At 37.2% G+C, this 14460-nt stretch overlaps 3 protein-coding genes across 4 annotated transcripts; 2 read left to right on the top strand and 1 right to left on the bottom strand.

Moving 5' to 3' along the window:
* Positions 1–3039: 3039 nt before the first annotated feature.
* Positions 3040–3543, top strand: LOC121799947. The gene has a single exon (XM_042199475.1). It carries the CDS (start codon positions 3040–3042, stop codon positions 3541–3543), a length of 504 nt encoding a protein of 167 aa, XP_042055409.1.
* Positions 3544–4408: 865 nt separating this feature from the next.
* Positions 4409–9793, bottom strand: LOC121797812 (homeobox-leucine zipper protein ATHB-15-like). The gene is made up of 17 exons (XM_042196541.1): positions 8765–9793; positions 8450–8609; positions 8254–8357; positions 8013–8103; positions 7786–7881; positions 7592–7705; positions 7261–7500; positions 7011–7085; positions 6813–6919; positions 6538–6730; positions 6228–6413; positions 6068–6148; positions 5696–5830; positions 5284–5609; positions 5098–5203; positions 4864–5013; positions 4409–4781 (listed from the first exon to the last, which is right to left on the bottom strand). Exons 1-17 carry the CDS (start codon positions 8989–8991, stop codon positions 4635–4637), a joined length of 2538 nt encoding a protein of 845 aa, XP_042052475.1. The 5' UTR covers positions 8992–9793; the 3' UTR covers positions 4409–4634.
* A 1108-nt stretch (positions 9794–10901) lies between these two features.
* Positions 10902–13398, top strand: LOC121797815 (protein transport protein SEC13 homolog B-like). 2 transcript variants are annotated; one of them, XM_042196545.1, is made up of 2 exons: positions 10902–10982; positions 12231–13398. In XM_042196545.1, exon 2 carries the CDS (start codon positions 12304–12306, stop codon positions 13204–13206), a length of 903 nt encoding a protein of 300 aa, XP_042052479.1. In that variant the 5' UTR covers positions 10902–10982; positions 12231–12303; the 3' UTR covers positions 13207–13398. The 2 variants fall into 2 exon arrangements, with proteins under 2 accessions (XP_042052479.1, XP_042052480.1); XM_042196546.1 differs by lacking the exon at positions 10902–10982 and adding an exon at positions 11014–11047.
* Positions 13399–14460: the final 1062 nt, after the last annotated feature.

Here is a 14460-nt window from a genome sequence, read left to right on the forward strand (position 1 = left end):
CCTTAATGAAAAGACCAAATTGTTCGATATATCTAACCTAATTAATTGCAAATAATATAAATAAAATGAGAATCCAGCTGTTTACAACCTTGAAGAAAACATGGGGAAACAAAAGCCTCTCCATTATCCATAAAGTCAAGCATGTGTACTAATTTGTTTGTTTTTTATGCTCTAATTAAGAAAGCTTAATTAAGCTCTAATAACCCTACTCTCTCACTTTGTGTTCTTTTTTGAAGCATTCAAAACACTTTTTTCCAACATCACAATTTTTTGTTTAAGGAATTAAGGTATATTATTGGCTGGAAAATGCTTTTGACCAGACTCTTCAACTTGAGCACAAAATTAAATTGTTTTGGTTTAAGTAGTTGGATTTGGAAAAAGATATTAAGGAGAAAAGTGGGGAGTTTAGGTCATGAAATTGCTGTTTTATTAGCTGTATGCCAAAGGGCTTTCTTGAATCGATGAATATAATGTCGGCTTGGACTAAGCTTTCTTTAACTAATTTGCACATTTGGAATTTGAATATTGAGTGTTATGGAAAATCCAAAGAAAAAAATGGGTTGCTAAATTTCGGATTCAAGAGAATTTTATGAGTGAAACTTCATTGGAGTTTTATAATGTGTGAAAATTGTTTTAATTTAACACATAAATTTTCGTCGTCGCAGATTTTCTAGCAGCCTATGATACTATTGCTGCAATAGATAAAACATATTGTTTTTCATATTATTGTTTTGTCAAACCTTTTGCTCGTCAAATAAATTAGCTTTGAGTATTTTTTTTATAAAAAAAATTATCGTGGAAGCTGAACCACTGCACCACCACATAAGTTAGAGAAAATACCAATACACATGGAATTAAACTCAACTCAAGATCTCGTGCTAACAAGAATCTTGTTGTATCTAGTTCTTTAATTAGATAATTAGATGTAGATGATAGCACTAAGCATAGTATAATGAAATTGATTACTATGAAACTTAAAGTTTAGTTCAACAAAATATATCACCAAGATCACGAGCTCACTCACAAACATGCTAGTGGATTTCGAATCAAAATTCAAAATCAACAAAATTTGGCTTTTTTACAGCTTGCCATGAGGCCAGCTAAGAAAACTAAAGCCAATAGTTTAATTGAGCTAAAATTGGCAAATGGTAGACTTAGCTTTAGCAATATCAAATAAATTAATAGAAAAAAGTGCATGATAAATGATGAAATAGATAAAGCATTTGAAATAGTAAAAGCCAGTATAGGACAACAGCTCGTGTGTACTAGTACGTACCACAATCAAATCCATTTTTAGTATAATTTAGGTATTGGGAATGTACAACCTTCAAAATAGGCACTTCTTCTTGAACTCCCACAAAAGCCCAAAATATTAAAAATAACTTTATTTCGAATATCTCAATTAAATCATGCAATTACAGAGAGAATATAAATGTCTAAAGTTTCTTATTAAATCATTTCCACACGATTGGATAAATAAATAGATAAAGAATTAAAGATTTTGTTAGAATTGGATAGATAAATAGATAAAGATTGTCAATAATAATTGGTGTTGCCATTTCATAGTAAAACTATATCAAATTATTGATTATGATTTTTGCCATGGAAGGCTTTCCTTTTCCTTACCCCAATAGGTTAGTGGGATTTTTGGGTATTTTGCATTTGTAAAAAATAGGAGTAACTTTTTCTGTTATTCATTAGTTAAATTATATCAAGTTATATGGCAACTGGGAGGGACACGTGGCCTCTGGAAACCTAACCTTTGCTGCTAAGTAAACCACCATTGGCAAACTTACAAAATAGGGAGAGAGTAAAAGGAAACTTGTTTGCTTCAAAAGAAAACTTTGGAAGTGAGAGAATCATTTTATATTCACCATTAACTCCCCCTCTTTTTAGTGTGGATCCCTTTCTATTGAAATAAATATAATTGGAAATTGAAAAAAAATAAGAGTATATGAATTTAAAACGCCCACTTTCACATAATTGTTTGCATTAGTTAAGCGAAAACTCCCCCACTTTATTATAACGAAGAAAAATCTTTTACCTCATTATTATTGGTTAGGAATCTCACGCCTTTTAATGAATTATACTTTAGCTAAATAGCCTAAATGTATAGTTATCATAACACAAACAATAAATATCATACTCCACTTCACAATGCACAATGGATAAAACATGAGTATTACTAGTAAAGAAAAATTTCACATAATGGATCTTTTCATTTTTTTTTGCATGTGTAAATCTCTTCCTATTTTATGTATATGTCAAATGAGATGTGACAAATATATGAAATGATTTAACTAAACAAAATCAACGCGTTGGTTTGAATAAACACTAAATGAGAGGAAACGTGAATTTGAATATCGAAACAATATAAAGTTTTACAGGCGTTGAAAGTAAATAAAGTTGGAAAGAAAGCTAAAGAGGCGGCCACTTTAACAAAGCATACAATTCTTACTACCAAATAATTGCAAGTTACCTATATATGATATTTTCTTCTAATCATTTCACAAAAATCTTAATTCCTAATATCTGCCCATAACTGTCTCTGCAAAAGTAATTACATATGGCTACTCATATTAATACATTAGAAACACATTCTATTCATGAGACTCAGTGTAATAAGAATAAATTTGAGATTAGAAATTATTGTATACCACTACTACTACTTAAGTTTTGAAACACATTTAATCATAATACTCCATGATTTAGGTCTATTGCAATAAATACATTTGTTTCCGTCGAAAACCATTAGGAAGAAAAAAAATGTGGATGTAGTGGACTGAAGGAATTTTAATTGAACTAACTTAGGCAATAAACAGCCAAAGAATAATTGAATAAAAATGTCACGTTTATTAAAGTTGAGACGTAGTACTTTCTGTAAAGCTCAATGTACAACCCCTCTCCCTATAAATACACCCCCTCACATTTCTCCACTCATTCAACCAATTCTTCCTCAAAATACAAACATCAACTCTCCCAAATTCCAATAACCAAATAAAAAATTCAATCACCAAAAACCAAAATCAATTACAAAAAATGGAGCAAAATCTCCCAATCATCGCCAAGAAATTCTGGAGCATACTGAAAGTTGCATATTTCATGCTGAGAAAAGGCATTTCAAAGGCCAAATTACTCTCCGATCTCAGCACCATGATGAAGCGCGGCAAAATCGCCGGCAAAACCGCAATGCACAACCTCATCTTCCACCACCACCACCACAGCGAGGCGCCTCCGCCGCTACCGGAAGAGTACGAGTTCAGCTGCCGCAGCACGCCGGCGTTCCGGCTGCCGTTCCACCTCGGGAAGCGGAAGCAGGCGGCGGAGATCGATCTGTGGGCGGCGGCGGTGGAGATGGCGTGCAGCGCGGCGCCGTCGCCGGCGCTTCCGGGGTTCGGGAGGACGCCGGCGGTGAGGCAGCTGAGGATCACGGACTCGCCGTTCCCGCTGAGGGAGATCGAGGAAGATCACCGCGTCGATGAAGCGGCGGAGGAGTTCATCACGAAATTTTATAGGGATTTGAAGAAGCAAAATGGGGCTTGATTTGATTTTACTGTGTGTTTGTGTTTTTTTTTTTGGATTTGGAAAAATGGAAGCATGTTACAGTTTTTATGTGATTATGCTTATGGATATAATGTATATTTTTATAGGTAGAAATAAATGGAGAATATTGGTATATCTAGGATGTTTTAGGTCTGTTTTTGTCAAGGAAATGTTATTTAGATATATACGAAGGAATAAAAGAAATATGTGTGTATATATTGATGTGGTTTTCATTCATTGTTCATCCATTTCTGCAAATTTTTTAGGCATTTTGTGTTTAATTTTGACTGTGATTATTTAATTTTGGTGACAAAAGTCTAGGAAAATTGGGATACCTCTTGATTTTGCTTATGTTTTTAGTTTCTTCAAAATTCAAATCTCATTTTTTGTGATTTATCTCAGTCTCGTATTTCATTTCATAAATAAGTTCTGAAACATCAAGTAAATTCATAGCCATAACAAGCATAAATGATGAAATGAAACAAGAAATCAGATACAACTGAAAACATTGATAATTTAACGATGAAATGAAACATAGCTTGCTATACGTTGGAAGATTTAAATACCATGGCGAGAAAGTAAATTGTTAATTTTAAAAATTCTCCTAAAGGCAGGAAACGTGGAATGATATATGCAGATTGAAAAGTTTTGGGGGAATATTAAAAAAAATGTCCCATGCAACATAAATTGAAGCTATGCTACATTACTACTCTCCGTATCTATCTGAAATTTCAAAATTCATTTGATGCTTATTTCAATCTTGCATTTCATTTCATAAATAAATTTTGAAACATTATGGTAAAACACATATATAATCATGAACATAAAGAAAACTAAACACGAAACCAGTAATAGAGAGCAGATATAAAGGGAAACCATTATAAATTACTAATAAAGTAGCAGAGGTCTAAATATTTCCTTAAAGAGCAAGTTTCCAAACAAGACATCAACCATAAACAACTGCATCAACCCCAAAAAGGAAAAAGCAGTATCTAAGCAAATACAGACATCAATAGTTCTGTAAACAGATGTAAAACATGTTCAAAACAACTTTGTTTCTTGTTCCATTTCACAATCAAACAGCAGCAACCTCAAACAAACGACCAGTTCACGAACATGAAGCAGATGCAATGAGCGTCTTCGTCGTCATTCAGAACTTTCCATGCGACTGCTCTCTCGTACGAGACGGGCCTGCCCATGCTCGACATACAGATTCCTCCCGGGAGAGTCGCAAAACCCTGTCGTGTAAACTCGTTTTTTAGATTTTTCTGTCTCGAGAAAAAATTGGCAGGATTAGTAGCGAGCGCGTGGTTTGCTCACCTGATTCATTATCCGTGGGAACTCGGAGTAGATGTTCTTTCGGCCGTGATCATCGAGTATTTTCTCCAGGGAGATGTCTTGGAGCGCGACAAGGGTCGTCTCCAGCATGTCTACGCCAGCCTGGTTTGCAAACGTGAATTCCGAAGCTGCCTGCAGAAGCATAGCGAAAAAAGCATTACATGTTTCGTTCTTTCCAACGATTAACACTGTTAGATACGAGGTTTGCAATCGTACCTTCACAGAGCAGCACATGATAGCATCCGAGTGGTGCCACAGTGCTTTAAGGATGGAATCGTTCCCTCCACCGTTCGTTTTGAGTAGCTCGACGCCCATAAAGTTCCTAGCAAGAAACAGTTTCACTTGATGTAATGAGTACCTTAAGAAGAAGAATAAACATGCAAAATGTCGCGTAAGGTTTACCTATAGCTTTGGCTGATCCAACGAGCGAGGATGTGTGCCTCGGGAGTACCAAGTGGCGAGCGAAGACCGGCGTGAGGACCGATGCCAGAGGGGGAGAGAGCTAATGCCACTCGTTGAACTGATGATATAATGCTGCGAACGTATTGCCGGGCCATGCACGCCACGTTATCTTGCATGTGGCTTTCAAACGCGAATTGGAAGGCGATTGTCATGACAGACCTTGTCGCGCCACTGTTACTAGAGAGGCCGTTGGGGGGTTTGTTTCCAGCTGCTCCAGTTTCCAGAGCAGAAGCAAGGTCCAGTGTTCGACTTGGACTGCCAGCTTCCTAAATATAATCAATCCAACAATATGAATCTATAAATCAACATCATCAAATGTGAGAAACGAGGAGAGCAGAGACAGAGAACTGACCTTGCCCGAATCAAGAGGAATGATGCGAAAGCCAGAGGGCAGCAGTGGAGCATCATCAGCGAAGGAGGCATCGATAGGGGCAAATATGAGTTCAGAACACGAGCCTACTGCATTTTCATCCATTCCGCAACAGAGCTGCCAGAGTTCGAGGTGAGTACCACACAACACGATAAAACGAATGGAGCAAGAAAGACAAGGAAAACGATCTTTGAAATGCACGTTGAAGGCAGAGCTCATAGCCGATGAAAAATTAAAATAACACCAAGTTGGAGACAGCACGTACAAAGAACTTAAGCCTTGCTGATGATAATAGTTTCCATATACCACAACACAATTTAGATTTACCGATTCAATAGCAAGAACAAAATATACCTGCAATAGCAATACGTCCCTAGGCATCATTGCTTCTTCAGCAGTCTGAGCAATACCTTCCAGTTTAATTACCTCGAGCAGCTATAAGAATATATTGTGTTATAACAAGATAAAGGATTGTACAGCTTTAAACTATGAAAACAATTTACTATACACTTGCCTCTTCGTGCTCAATAGTCTGAGCCAAAGGAAGTATAACTTGGCCTCCATAATTACCAACTCGAGGACCTAAGAACGTACAAGGACCAATTTTAACGGCAGCGGCTGAGTAGGCGTCAATATTGGTGTCTGCCCATTCCGACCTATGCTCTCTCAAAAATCTTAGCAGTATTGCAGGAGGCACATTCTGAACCGGCAAAATTAAGATTATGTTATTGTAATTACAGCGCGTACGCACAAATGCTCATTAGTCAACCGGAAAATATACTCGTGAGGATAATAGTAGCTAAACAGCACAAAATCATACTGACCTGAAGAAGCATAGAGGCTTTGGCACACAGGATGGAGCTGCAAATGGAATTATATCCACTTGCGAAAGAGATATTCAACCCCATCAGTTTTTCTGGATTCGAGTTCACAAGAATAGTGATATCATCCACCCCATCATTGCCTATCAAAGACCATCCCTCATCACCGAACCCATTAAGAGCCTCGTTGAATCCCCTGTATAGTAATCAAAAAGATTACATCCAAAAAACGACCACGCGGAACAAAATGCAAATGGAGGAAAGGAATGATATCTTACCTGCTCAACCGGTGGCTAAGTGCTCGTAGAGCTGCTGGCCTTCTGCCCCAGTTGTTCACACTAGACTGTGAAATGTCAAGAGCTATCTGCCTAAGATGGCGTACAGCCTACATTTGACACGAAAGAAAGAACAGAAGGGAAACGATCATTCACAGCAAAGAATAAGCTTCAAGTCAAGAAAGCAGATAGGAAAATTACAGCTGTTGTGATCCTTTGAGCAAGCACAGTCGATGATTCATAGAGCGGGCGCAAAACCTCAGGAACACTCCATGCCTGATGAATAAACAGCAACACCAACAACGAAACACTAAGGTATGATAGAAGCTAAGAATTTCGAGGAAAAGCTGTCCAAAACAACTTTGTGCAACAATAGCTTCAAAAGATGGATCAATGCTATATTACATACTTCTACAACAAATTTACGTGAATAATCTGCAAATACAATTACCTCCAAATTCATATGATCTACGATGTGGATGATAGAACCCCCTCCTTCACAAGGTCTGATTAGGTAACCACTAGGCAGCATCTCAGCTCTCACAAAATTCTGAACAGGCGGCATGCTCGGACCATTCTGAGTGTTGTTGAGAGACCTCTCGCATACCACCAAACTGCCATCATCCATGACAGATGTGAAGCGTATCAACCAAAAGTCGCGACCAGGAGCGAGAGTTGTTGGTGCATATAACTGAAATTTAAAATTCATAGACACATGAGTATTTACAAAGTTAAGGCATTATTTAAATGAAATCAACTGATATATAATCATAAAGCTCTACCTGCATGTATAAAAGTTCTATGGTTCCACCATTGGCAGTAGGCAGCACGTTTACCACATCCACAGCTCGGCAATCGCGAAACCATGAGGGTCGATCCTTCAGGATTTCTGCAACCTGGAACATGAAGTAGAATAAAAATCTTAAGCAAGATGAGACTTTAGAAACAAAAGGAAACAGAGTGATGGTGCACTTACTCTGGTGGGTTCTAGACCAACCAGACCGCAAGCTCGTGCTGCCACGCCAGGGCAACCATGAGAAATAGCAACGATTCCAATGGAATCCGGACCAGGCTAACAAAAGTTTACAAAAAGAAGGGTATTCAGATTATGAAACATATATTATAAAAATCCACAGTTTTATAGTACAACACGAGGTAGCATAGAATTATTGTAGCTGCGGAAGTTTGAGAGAACTCGAATACCTTCATTCCAGGCATTTGGACCCACTCAACAGCAGTTCCAGTAGCCTTCGAAAGAAACTCTGCTAAAGTTTCTTCTGCAATGGACAAAAGTCTAGGAAAATACAAATGACAATGGAATAGTGTGAGCCCCCAACGAAAACAAACATTGAACATTCGTTGTACTATACGTAGCAAAATAACAGCCGATATACTCTTACTTCTATTGTAAAAATGTCTAAACAATCATAACCCCCCTACTAACCCTGCAGGACTTGCATCCCTCGGAGGATGCTGTGGCGTCAAGTGGTGCTTTTGACCACTTGTCACCACTGATTCGCAGCTCGTGTCTTTAGTTGAAAGTGGATTCTACAAGCCAATTGATTAACTTCGTTAATTTACCAAGACCACTATTACATATTGGAAACTAAGAACGGAGAGACTAGTTCTAAGATTCTCACATTCGGTGTATGCTGGCGAAAGTAACTGTTTTCATACACCAAGTGTGATACTTGCTTCTGCAACCTATCATTCTCCTCCATCAACAGTTTGTTCATCGCTGTCAGCTTCCGATTGACACCTTGGAGCCTTGACGCTTCTTTTCTTTGCTTCTCTCTGCATCTGTATTCGAAGAGGGAACAATTCAAGATTCTAATTTCCGAACACAAGAAACATAAATTATATGGGACACATTTTTTGTTGCATCAATTTCACTAAACATACACAACCAATCAACTATAGTGCTAAAAACAATCAACGCCAATCTGCATATATACCTTCGGTTCTGGAACCAGACTTTGATCTGTTTAGGCTCAATGTGGGATAAAATAGGGCACTCGCGAATGAGCTGCTGGCGACGAATAGAACTCGGTTTTGGACAATCGTGGTATAGCCTCTCGAGAGCTTCAACCTGCTCGGGCGTATAACGCACATACTTCCCATTATCCATAGCTGCATCCACAGCCGCAGCTGCCTTGCTACTCTCTTTGCAAGACATTGCCATCTTCCACAACTACAACCTCAACTACTACAAACGAAGAATCAATCCTTATTCTCCCCTTCCCCACCCCTAATTAAACACCTTAAAACACTTCAGTCTTTCTTCAAGAACCCTTTTTTCAGAAACAATCCAAACATTCTAAAACCCAGAGTCTTGCTTTCCTAAACAACAACTAATCTACATCAAACAGTATCACAAAAAAGTAGAGAATATTCCTTAACCTGATTCTTTCTAAAGAAAATTCTGCAAATACAAAACCTAATTGATCACGAAGCTTAGAGCATAACAAACAAAAGACAGCTGAAATATAACAGGTAACCAAATCCCCCTTTCAAACAAAATCAAGAAACACTTATTCTTATCTTCAATTCTTGAATCCACCAAACATCCCTCCAATCCCACCAATTACCCTTCATAATAACTGATTCAATAACCCAACACCAATCCTATTTCACGAAAAGATCGAACCTTTGAGCCTCCCAACACACACAAGCACACCAAACATAAGCATCTCATAGCTGTCTCCAAGATTCCACCTCCCCCTTCTCCAAAAATCGAAACTTTCTTCAATGGATGAAATTTCTGTGACATGCAGAGACACTAGAAAAGTAGAAACACATACATAGAAACATGTTACACGGATCTGGGCGTTTGAGCTGAAAATGAGTTGTTGGTAAAGAAAAACAGAAGGGAAAGAAAGAGGAATAGAGAGACCAGATAGTGCTTGGTGGAGCCTTAATTATTTTTCTGCTTTGGTTTTTATTTTCAATGTGTAATTTCCATTGGCTCGTTTGCTTTTACTTTTCTCTCTCTGTGTGGTATATCTCCAATCTCTGCCTTCAGATTCTCTCTCTCTGAATTTGGAATATCTCACGAATGGGACTCTCTCTCCGCAGGACTATTCTGTCCTCTCTCTCTCTCTCCATAGGGAAAAACATTTTACCCCCTCAATTTCAATCAAATTACTACCCCACCAAATTCTCACTTGCAATTTACAGACTGCAAAAATTAAAAATCTTTTTACTCTTTGCAAGAATTTCAAGTACAATAAATTGGGGTATAAAATTCTTGAGTGGCAAAAGAGTAAAATGTGGTGATGGGAGTGGGCAAATGTGAGATATGAGAAATCTTGAAGCAAGAAAAAGATTTTGAGGGATGGGAGAGAGAGAAGACATCATGATGAGGATTCTGCATGCGCCTCCTCGATTCTACTTCTCTGCTCTCTTAATTGCACCTTTTTGCAGAAAATTTATGAGCCATGTTTTTAGAAGATGCAAATACCCACGTAAAGCTAACTTTTTTATGCAACCCTTTTTAAGCAAGTTTTTGAATCTCTATTGTAAAGTAATACTTCTGCAATATGGTTTACTCCATTTTAGGTTTTTGAATGAATGCATTGTTAAGACTTAAGGTAGCATCTTAATTACCACGTGCATTATTATATTTAGCTTGTTTAGGCTATGTTTGGTATCCAAGAATAATATGGCGCGATTAATTAGTCAAAAATCCAATTTTTACTGACAAAAATAAAGAATAAAAAAAATAAATTGGTGTTATCCGAATTTAATGAGATATATAATGGTAGTCAATTAAATGACATGACAATTAAAAAGTGATACTCTATGGTGATCACATATTCACATAATCTTTCACCCAAACCATACCCAAATTATTAGTTACACAAGACTACAAAACTAGTACGTCATCTTCGCATTTGTTTTAATTTTTCATTTTTAATTTTATTTTTGTTAATTAACGATGTCGTTTAATTTGCCACTTTTTATTTAGCTATTTTGATAGAGAACGGCCCATTTTCGTGATTTTGGTATCAAGCCTCGAGCCCAGCCCATTAATTCAACATTCAACATAATATTGATGGCGACGTTTTGAAGAAGCCCAGCCCGTTAATTCCGTGCAACTTTAACGGTGTCGTTTTGAAGGATTACATTACAATCTTGAAATTCTAGATTTCACTCATCGATCGTCTTACACAGGTCAGTCCTAATTTCCTCTTAATTTTATCTGCTAAGTTAAATTTCTGAATTAATGCTTGATTTCGGTGATGCACCTCTGTTTTCTGGATGCGGCTCTTATTGATCTGTGTTTGTGATTCTGTGTTTTGTTCACATTTTTATTGAGCAATTGAGAATGGTGATCGAAATTGCTTTGGTGAATTTGATTTGATTATGCCTTCAAATTTTAGTGAGAATTCGAAATAGGCAGATGCATATTGGTTTCTCTGTTTGATGTTTCTTCTCGTCAATGCTTATTCCCAATTGAAAATATAACATGTTTGGTGGACGAAATGTGTATTGCAAAATTAGAATTCAGTAAAACCTAAACGTGAAATTTTGGTTCTTCATCATTATTGTGTTGAGAGGTTTGGGGAGATGGTCGCCAAAAGGAGACGTAACAATTCAAAGCTCAGTGAAACCTAAACATGAAATTCTGTTATTTGGCAATCATAGTTGAGCATAAAAAGTTGTTTTTCTTAGGCTGAAGTCGTTGAACGCAGATGAAGGGAAACTTCTATTGATGCTATTATTAACACTTAATGGGGAAGGTGTTTTTTTCTATGTATGCATCCTGTGAATCTTGATTTTGATCTCTGCCCTTTGATTTTGATCTCTGCCCTTTTCGATGTTATCGTGCAATGAAGTATGAGTAGATCTTCTGGTCGGAACTTCATCGTGCAATCATGTGAATGAACTAACAACAAATTGACAGTCATTGTTAGTTTACTTATGTGAATATAGTACTTTCTGGGGCCCAGTTGCTTTGGATCTCTTATGAGTTGATATGCCGGGGGGGCTTTTTTTCTAGTACTTCTTTTAGGTCTTTAACTTTATAGTCTCTTGGCTCTCATTATCTGATTCATTCAGAAATTGTTACTCCTTTACGAATCACATCTGAATACAATCATTGTGCTATCTATATGTTCCTCTTATTTATCAGTTCCACGTGTAATACACAGCTCAATTATGAATGAATTGGAGTATAAATAGTATGACCTTCTGCACTTGATTTATTGCCCTTTATCAAATATTATATGCTTATCCATTTTCTGGGAAGTAGTTTACATTTTTGGGCATTAGTCGAGAGTTGGATATGTAATACATGAACTTTTCTTTCATCATTTTCCCTTTCATTTCTTTGGATGCAACAGTTAGGAACTTTGATAACCATATTGCTTTTAATGCAGAATTGGGGTTATTTTTGTTAATGGGGATTGTTGGTGGCAGGTTAACAGAGGTCCTTTTGTGGGAGCTAAAGTTGTGGGTGGGATATTGAGTTGTGTTTATTTGGAAAGTAAACATGCCTGCGCTAAAGGTTGAAACTGGTCACCAAGATGTTGTTCATGACGTGGCAATGGATTATTATGGTAAACGTCTTGCTACAGCATCTTCAGACAACACTATCAAAATAATCGGAGTTAGCAGTTCAGGGTCTCAGCATCTGGCAACTTTAACCGGTCACCAAGGACCTGTGTGGCAAGCATCTTGGGCCCATCCGAAGTTCGGTTCTCTCCTAGCTTCATGTTCTTATGATGGAAAAGTTATACTCTGGAAGGAGGGTAATCAAAATGAATGGACCCAGGCTCATGTTTTTGACGATCATAAAGCCTCTGTCAATTCCATTGCATGGGCTCCTCATGAACTGGGGCTTTGTCTGGCATGTGGATCCTCAGATGGAAACATCTCAGTTTACACTGCTAGATCTGATGGTGGATGGGATAAATCTCGAATTGACCAGGCTCATCCCGTTGGTGTCACCTCTGTCTCTTGGGCCCCCTCAACGGCCCCTGGGGCTCTTGTGGGTTCTGGTCTACTCACTGCTGTTCAGAAGTTAGCATCCGGTGGCTGTGATAACACAGTGAAAGTGTGGAAGCTCGACAACGGAACATGGAGGATGGACTGCTTCCCTGCTCTTCATATGCATACTGATTGGGTCAGGGATGTCGCTTGGGCTCCGAATTTGGGACTTCCAAAGTCCACCATTGCAAGTGCTTCGGAAGATGGAAAAGTTATAACATGGGTCGCGGTCAAGGACGGTGATCAATGGGAAGGGAAAGTTCTGAATGATTTTGGAGCTCCCGTGTGGAAGGTGTCGTGGTCACTCACAGGGAACATCCTTGCTGTCGCTGATGGTAAAAACAACGTAACGCTGTGGAAAGAAGAGGTAGACGGAGAATGGCAGCAGGTGACTAGAGTTGAATGATAAATCTAGTTCTTCTCATATCCTCTCCAGGTACAGAGGATCTTGAGACTGCTTTGCTCTCTAACTATTACTACTATGTTACAGTTTAATTTGAATTAACCTGTTGGAAAACTATATGATAGTAACTGATGATATCTACATTTGCATTTGAATTTGATTTATGGACAAAATAATTACTATGTTTGATTGTTATTTGATTGTTTCCATGGACTAAATAAGTTTATTTGTAAAATTATTACTAGGCTTGAAAGTTCGGTTTTTCAGTTCTTTTTTTTTTTCCAAAATTGAACCGAAATGATAAACAGATTTTTTCTAACAAATTTAACTGAACTAAATAGAAATCATAGTAAAACCAAACTCGAAATAACTTAACACTGAAAATTGAACCAAATAGAAAACACGTACTATGATAATGAAATGGTATAGCAAAATTAAAATTTCCAAATTTCTCCACATGAGGGTCGCACTTATTTATCTCTCTAATCACATAAAGAAGAGAAGAGAATTTTTTTCCCACTGACTTTGTCATGATATCAATTTGGGTTCATGACATTTGAACATATCTTGTCATCAACTTTGATTTAATATCATTTAAACTATTTTTTCGTTATATCAAATTTTTAGGTGAAAATACCTTTAAGGTCATAAAGGGAAATTTTGTCTATTTACTATCTTCTTCATGAAAATATTGAGAGAATATCTTTTTGCTCCGCGAACTTGGCAAAAATATCATTTTTTTGGTCTGAACTTTAATTCCTTCTCTGGTTCGATCCCAGTGAGCCTTTCTCTCTCATCATCTTACTGTTCAATGCAATAATCTCACTTCCTCTTTTCCTGATTCCTGAAACTCTGATGTCAAATTTAAATCCTTAACTCTTGATCACACTTCTCTCTTTCAAAAAATCCTCAATTCTTTTAACAAGATTGATTTTTCTCGAAGAGTTAGATTTGAGTCTCAACAAATTTGAATGAAGCATTTATGAAATTGACAATTTGTTGTCTTTAAAGATTATGACTCTTGAGAAGAACAATCTTGATGGCTTGATTTCAGATTCAATTCAAAAACTTCTAAATCTCTCTATATTAAACTTGAACAACATATTCTGCGGTAAAATCTTACAGATTATCAAAAACATCACCTTGTTCAACTCCTTGATCTCTCTGAGAACAATCTTACCAAAGAAATCCCACTTTCTCAAGAAATTAAAGGTCACACCAAAAATAATATTTTGACAAAGTTTGCAATCCAAAAAA

The sequence above is a fragment of the Salvia splendens genome, chromosome 4 (genome assembly GCF_004379255.2).
Source record: "Salvia splendens isolate huo1 chromosome 4, SspV2, whole genome shotgun sequence".
Taxonomy (NCBI): Eukaryota; Viridiplantae; Streptophyta; class Magnoliopsida; order Lamiales; family Lamiaceae; genus Salvia; species Salvia splendens.

Coding starts and splice junctions, on each gene's coding strand:
- LOC121799947 (XM_042199475.1), top strand. CDS start 3,040: ATGGAGCAAAATCTCCCAATCATCGCCAAGAAATTCTGGAGCATACTG.
- LOC121797812 (XM_042196541.1), bottom strand. CDS start 8,991: ATGGCAATGTCTTGCAAAGAGAGTAGCAAGGCAGCTGCGGCTGTGGAT. Junction 8,610..8,764: donor GTCTGGTTCCAGAACCGAAG/GTATATATGCAG, acceptor CTTCGAATACAG/ATGCAGAGAGAAGCAAAGAA. Junction 5,831..6,067: donor GGGACGTATTGCTATTGCAG/GTATATTTTGTT, acceptor GAACTCTGGCAG/CTCTGTTGCGGAATGGATGA.
- LOC121797815 (XM_042196545.1), top strand. CDS start 12,304: ATGCCTGCGCTAAAGGTTGAAACTGGTCACCAAGATGTTGTTCATGAC.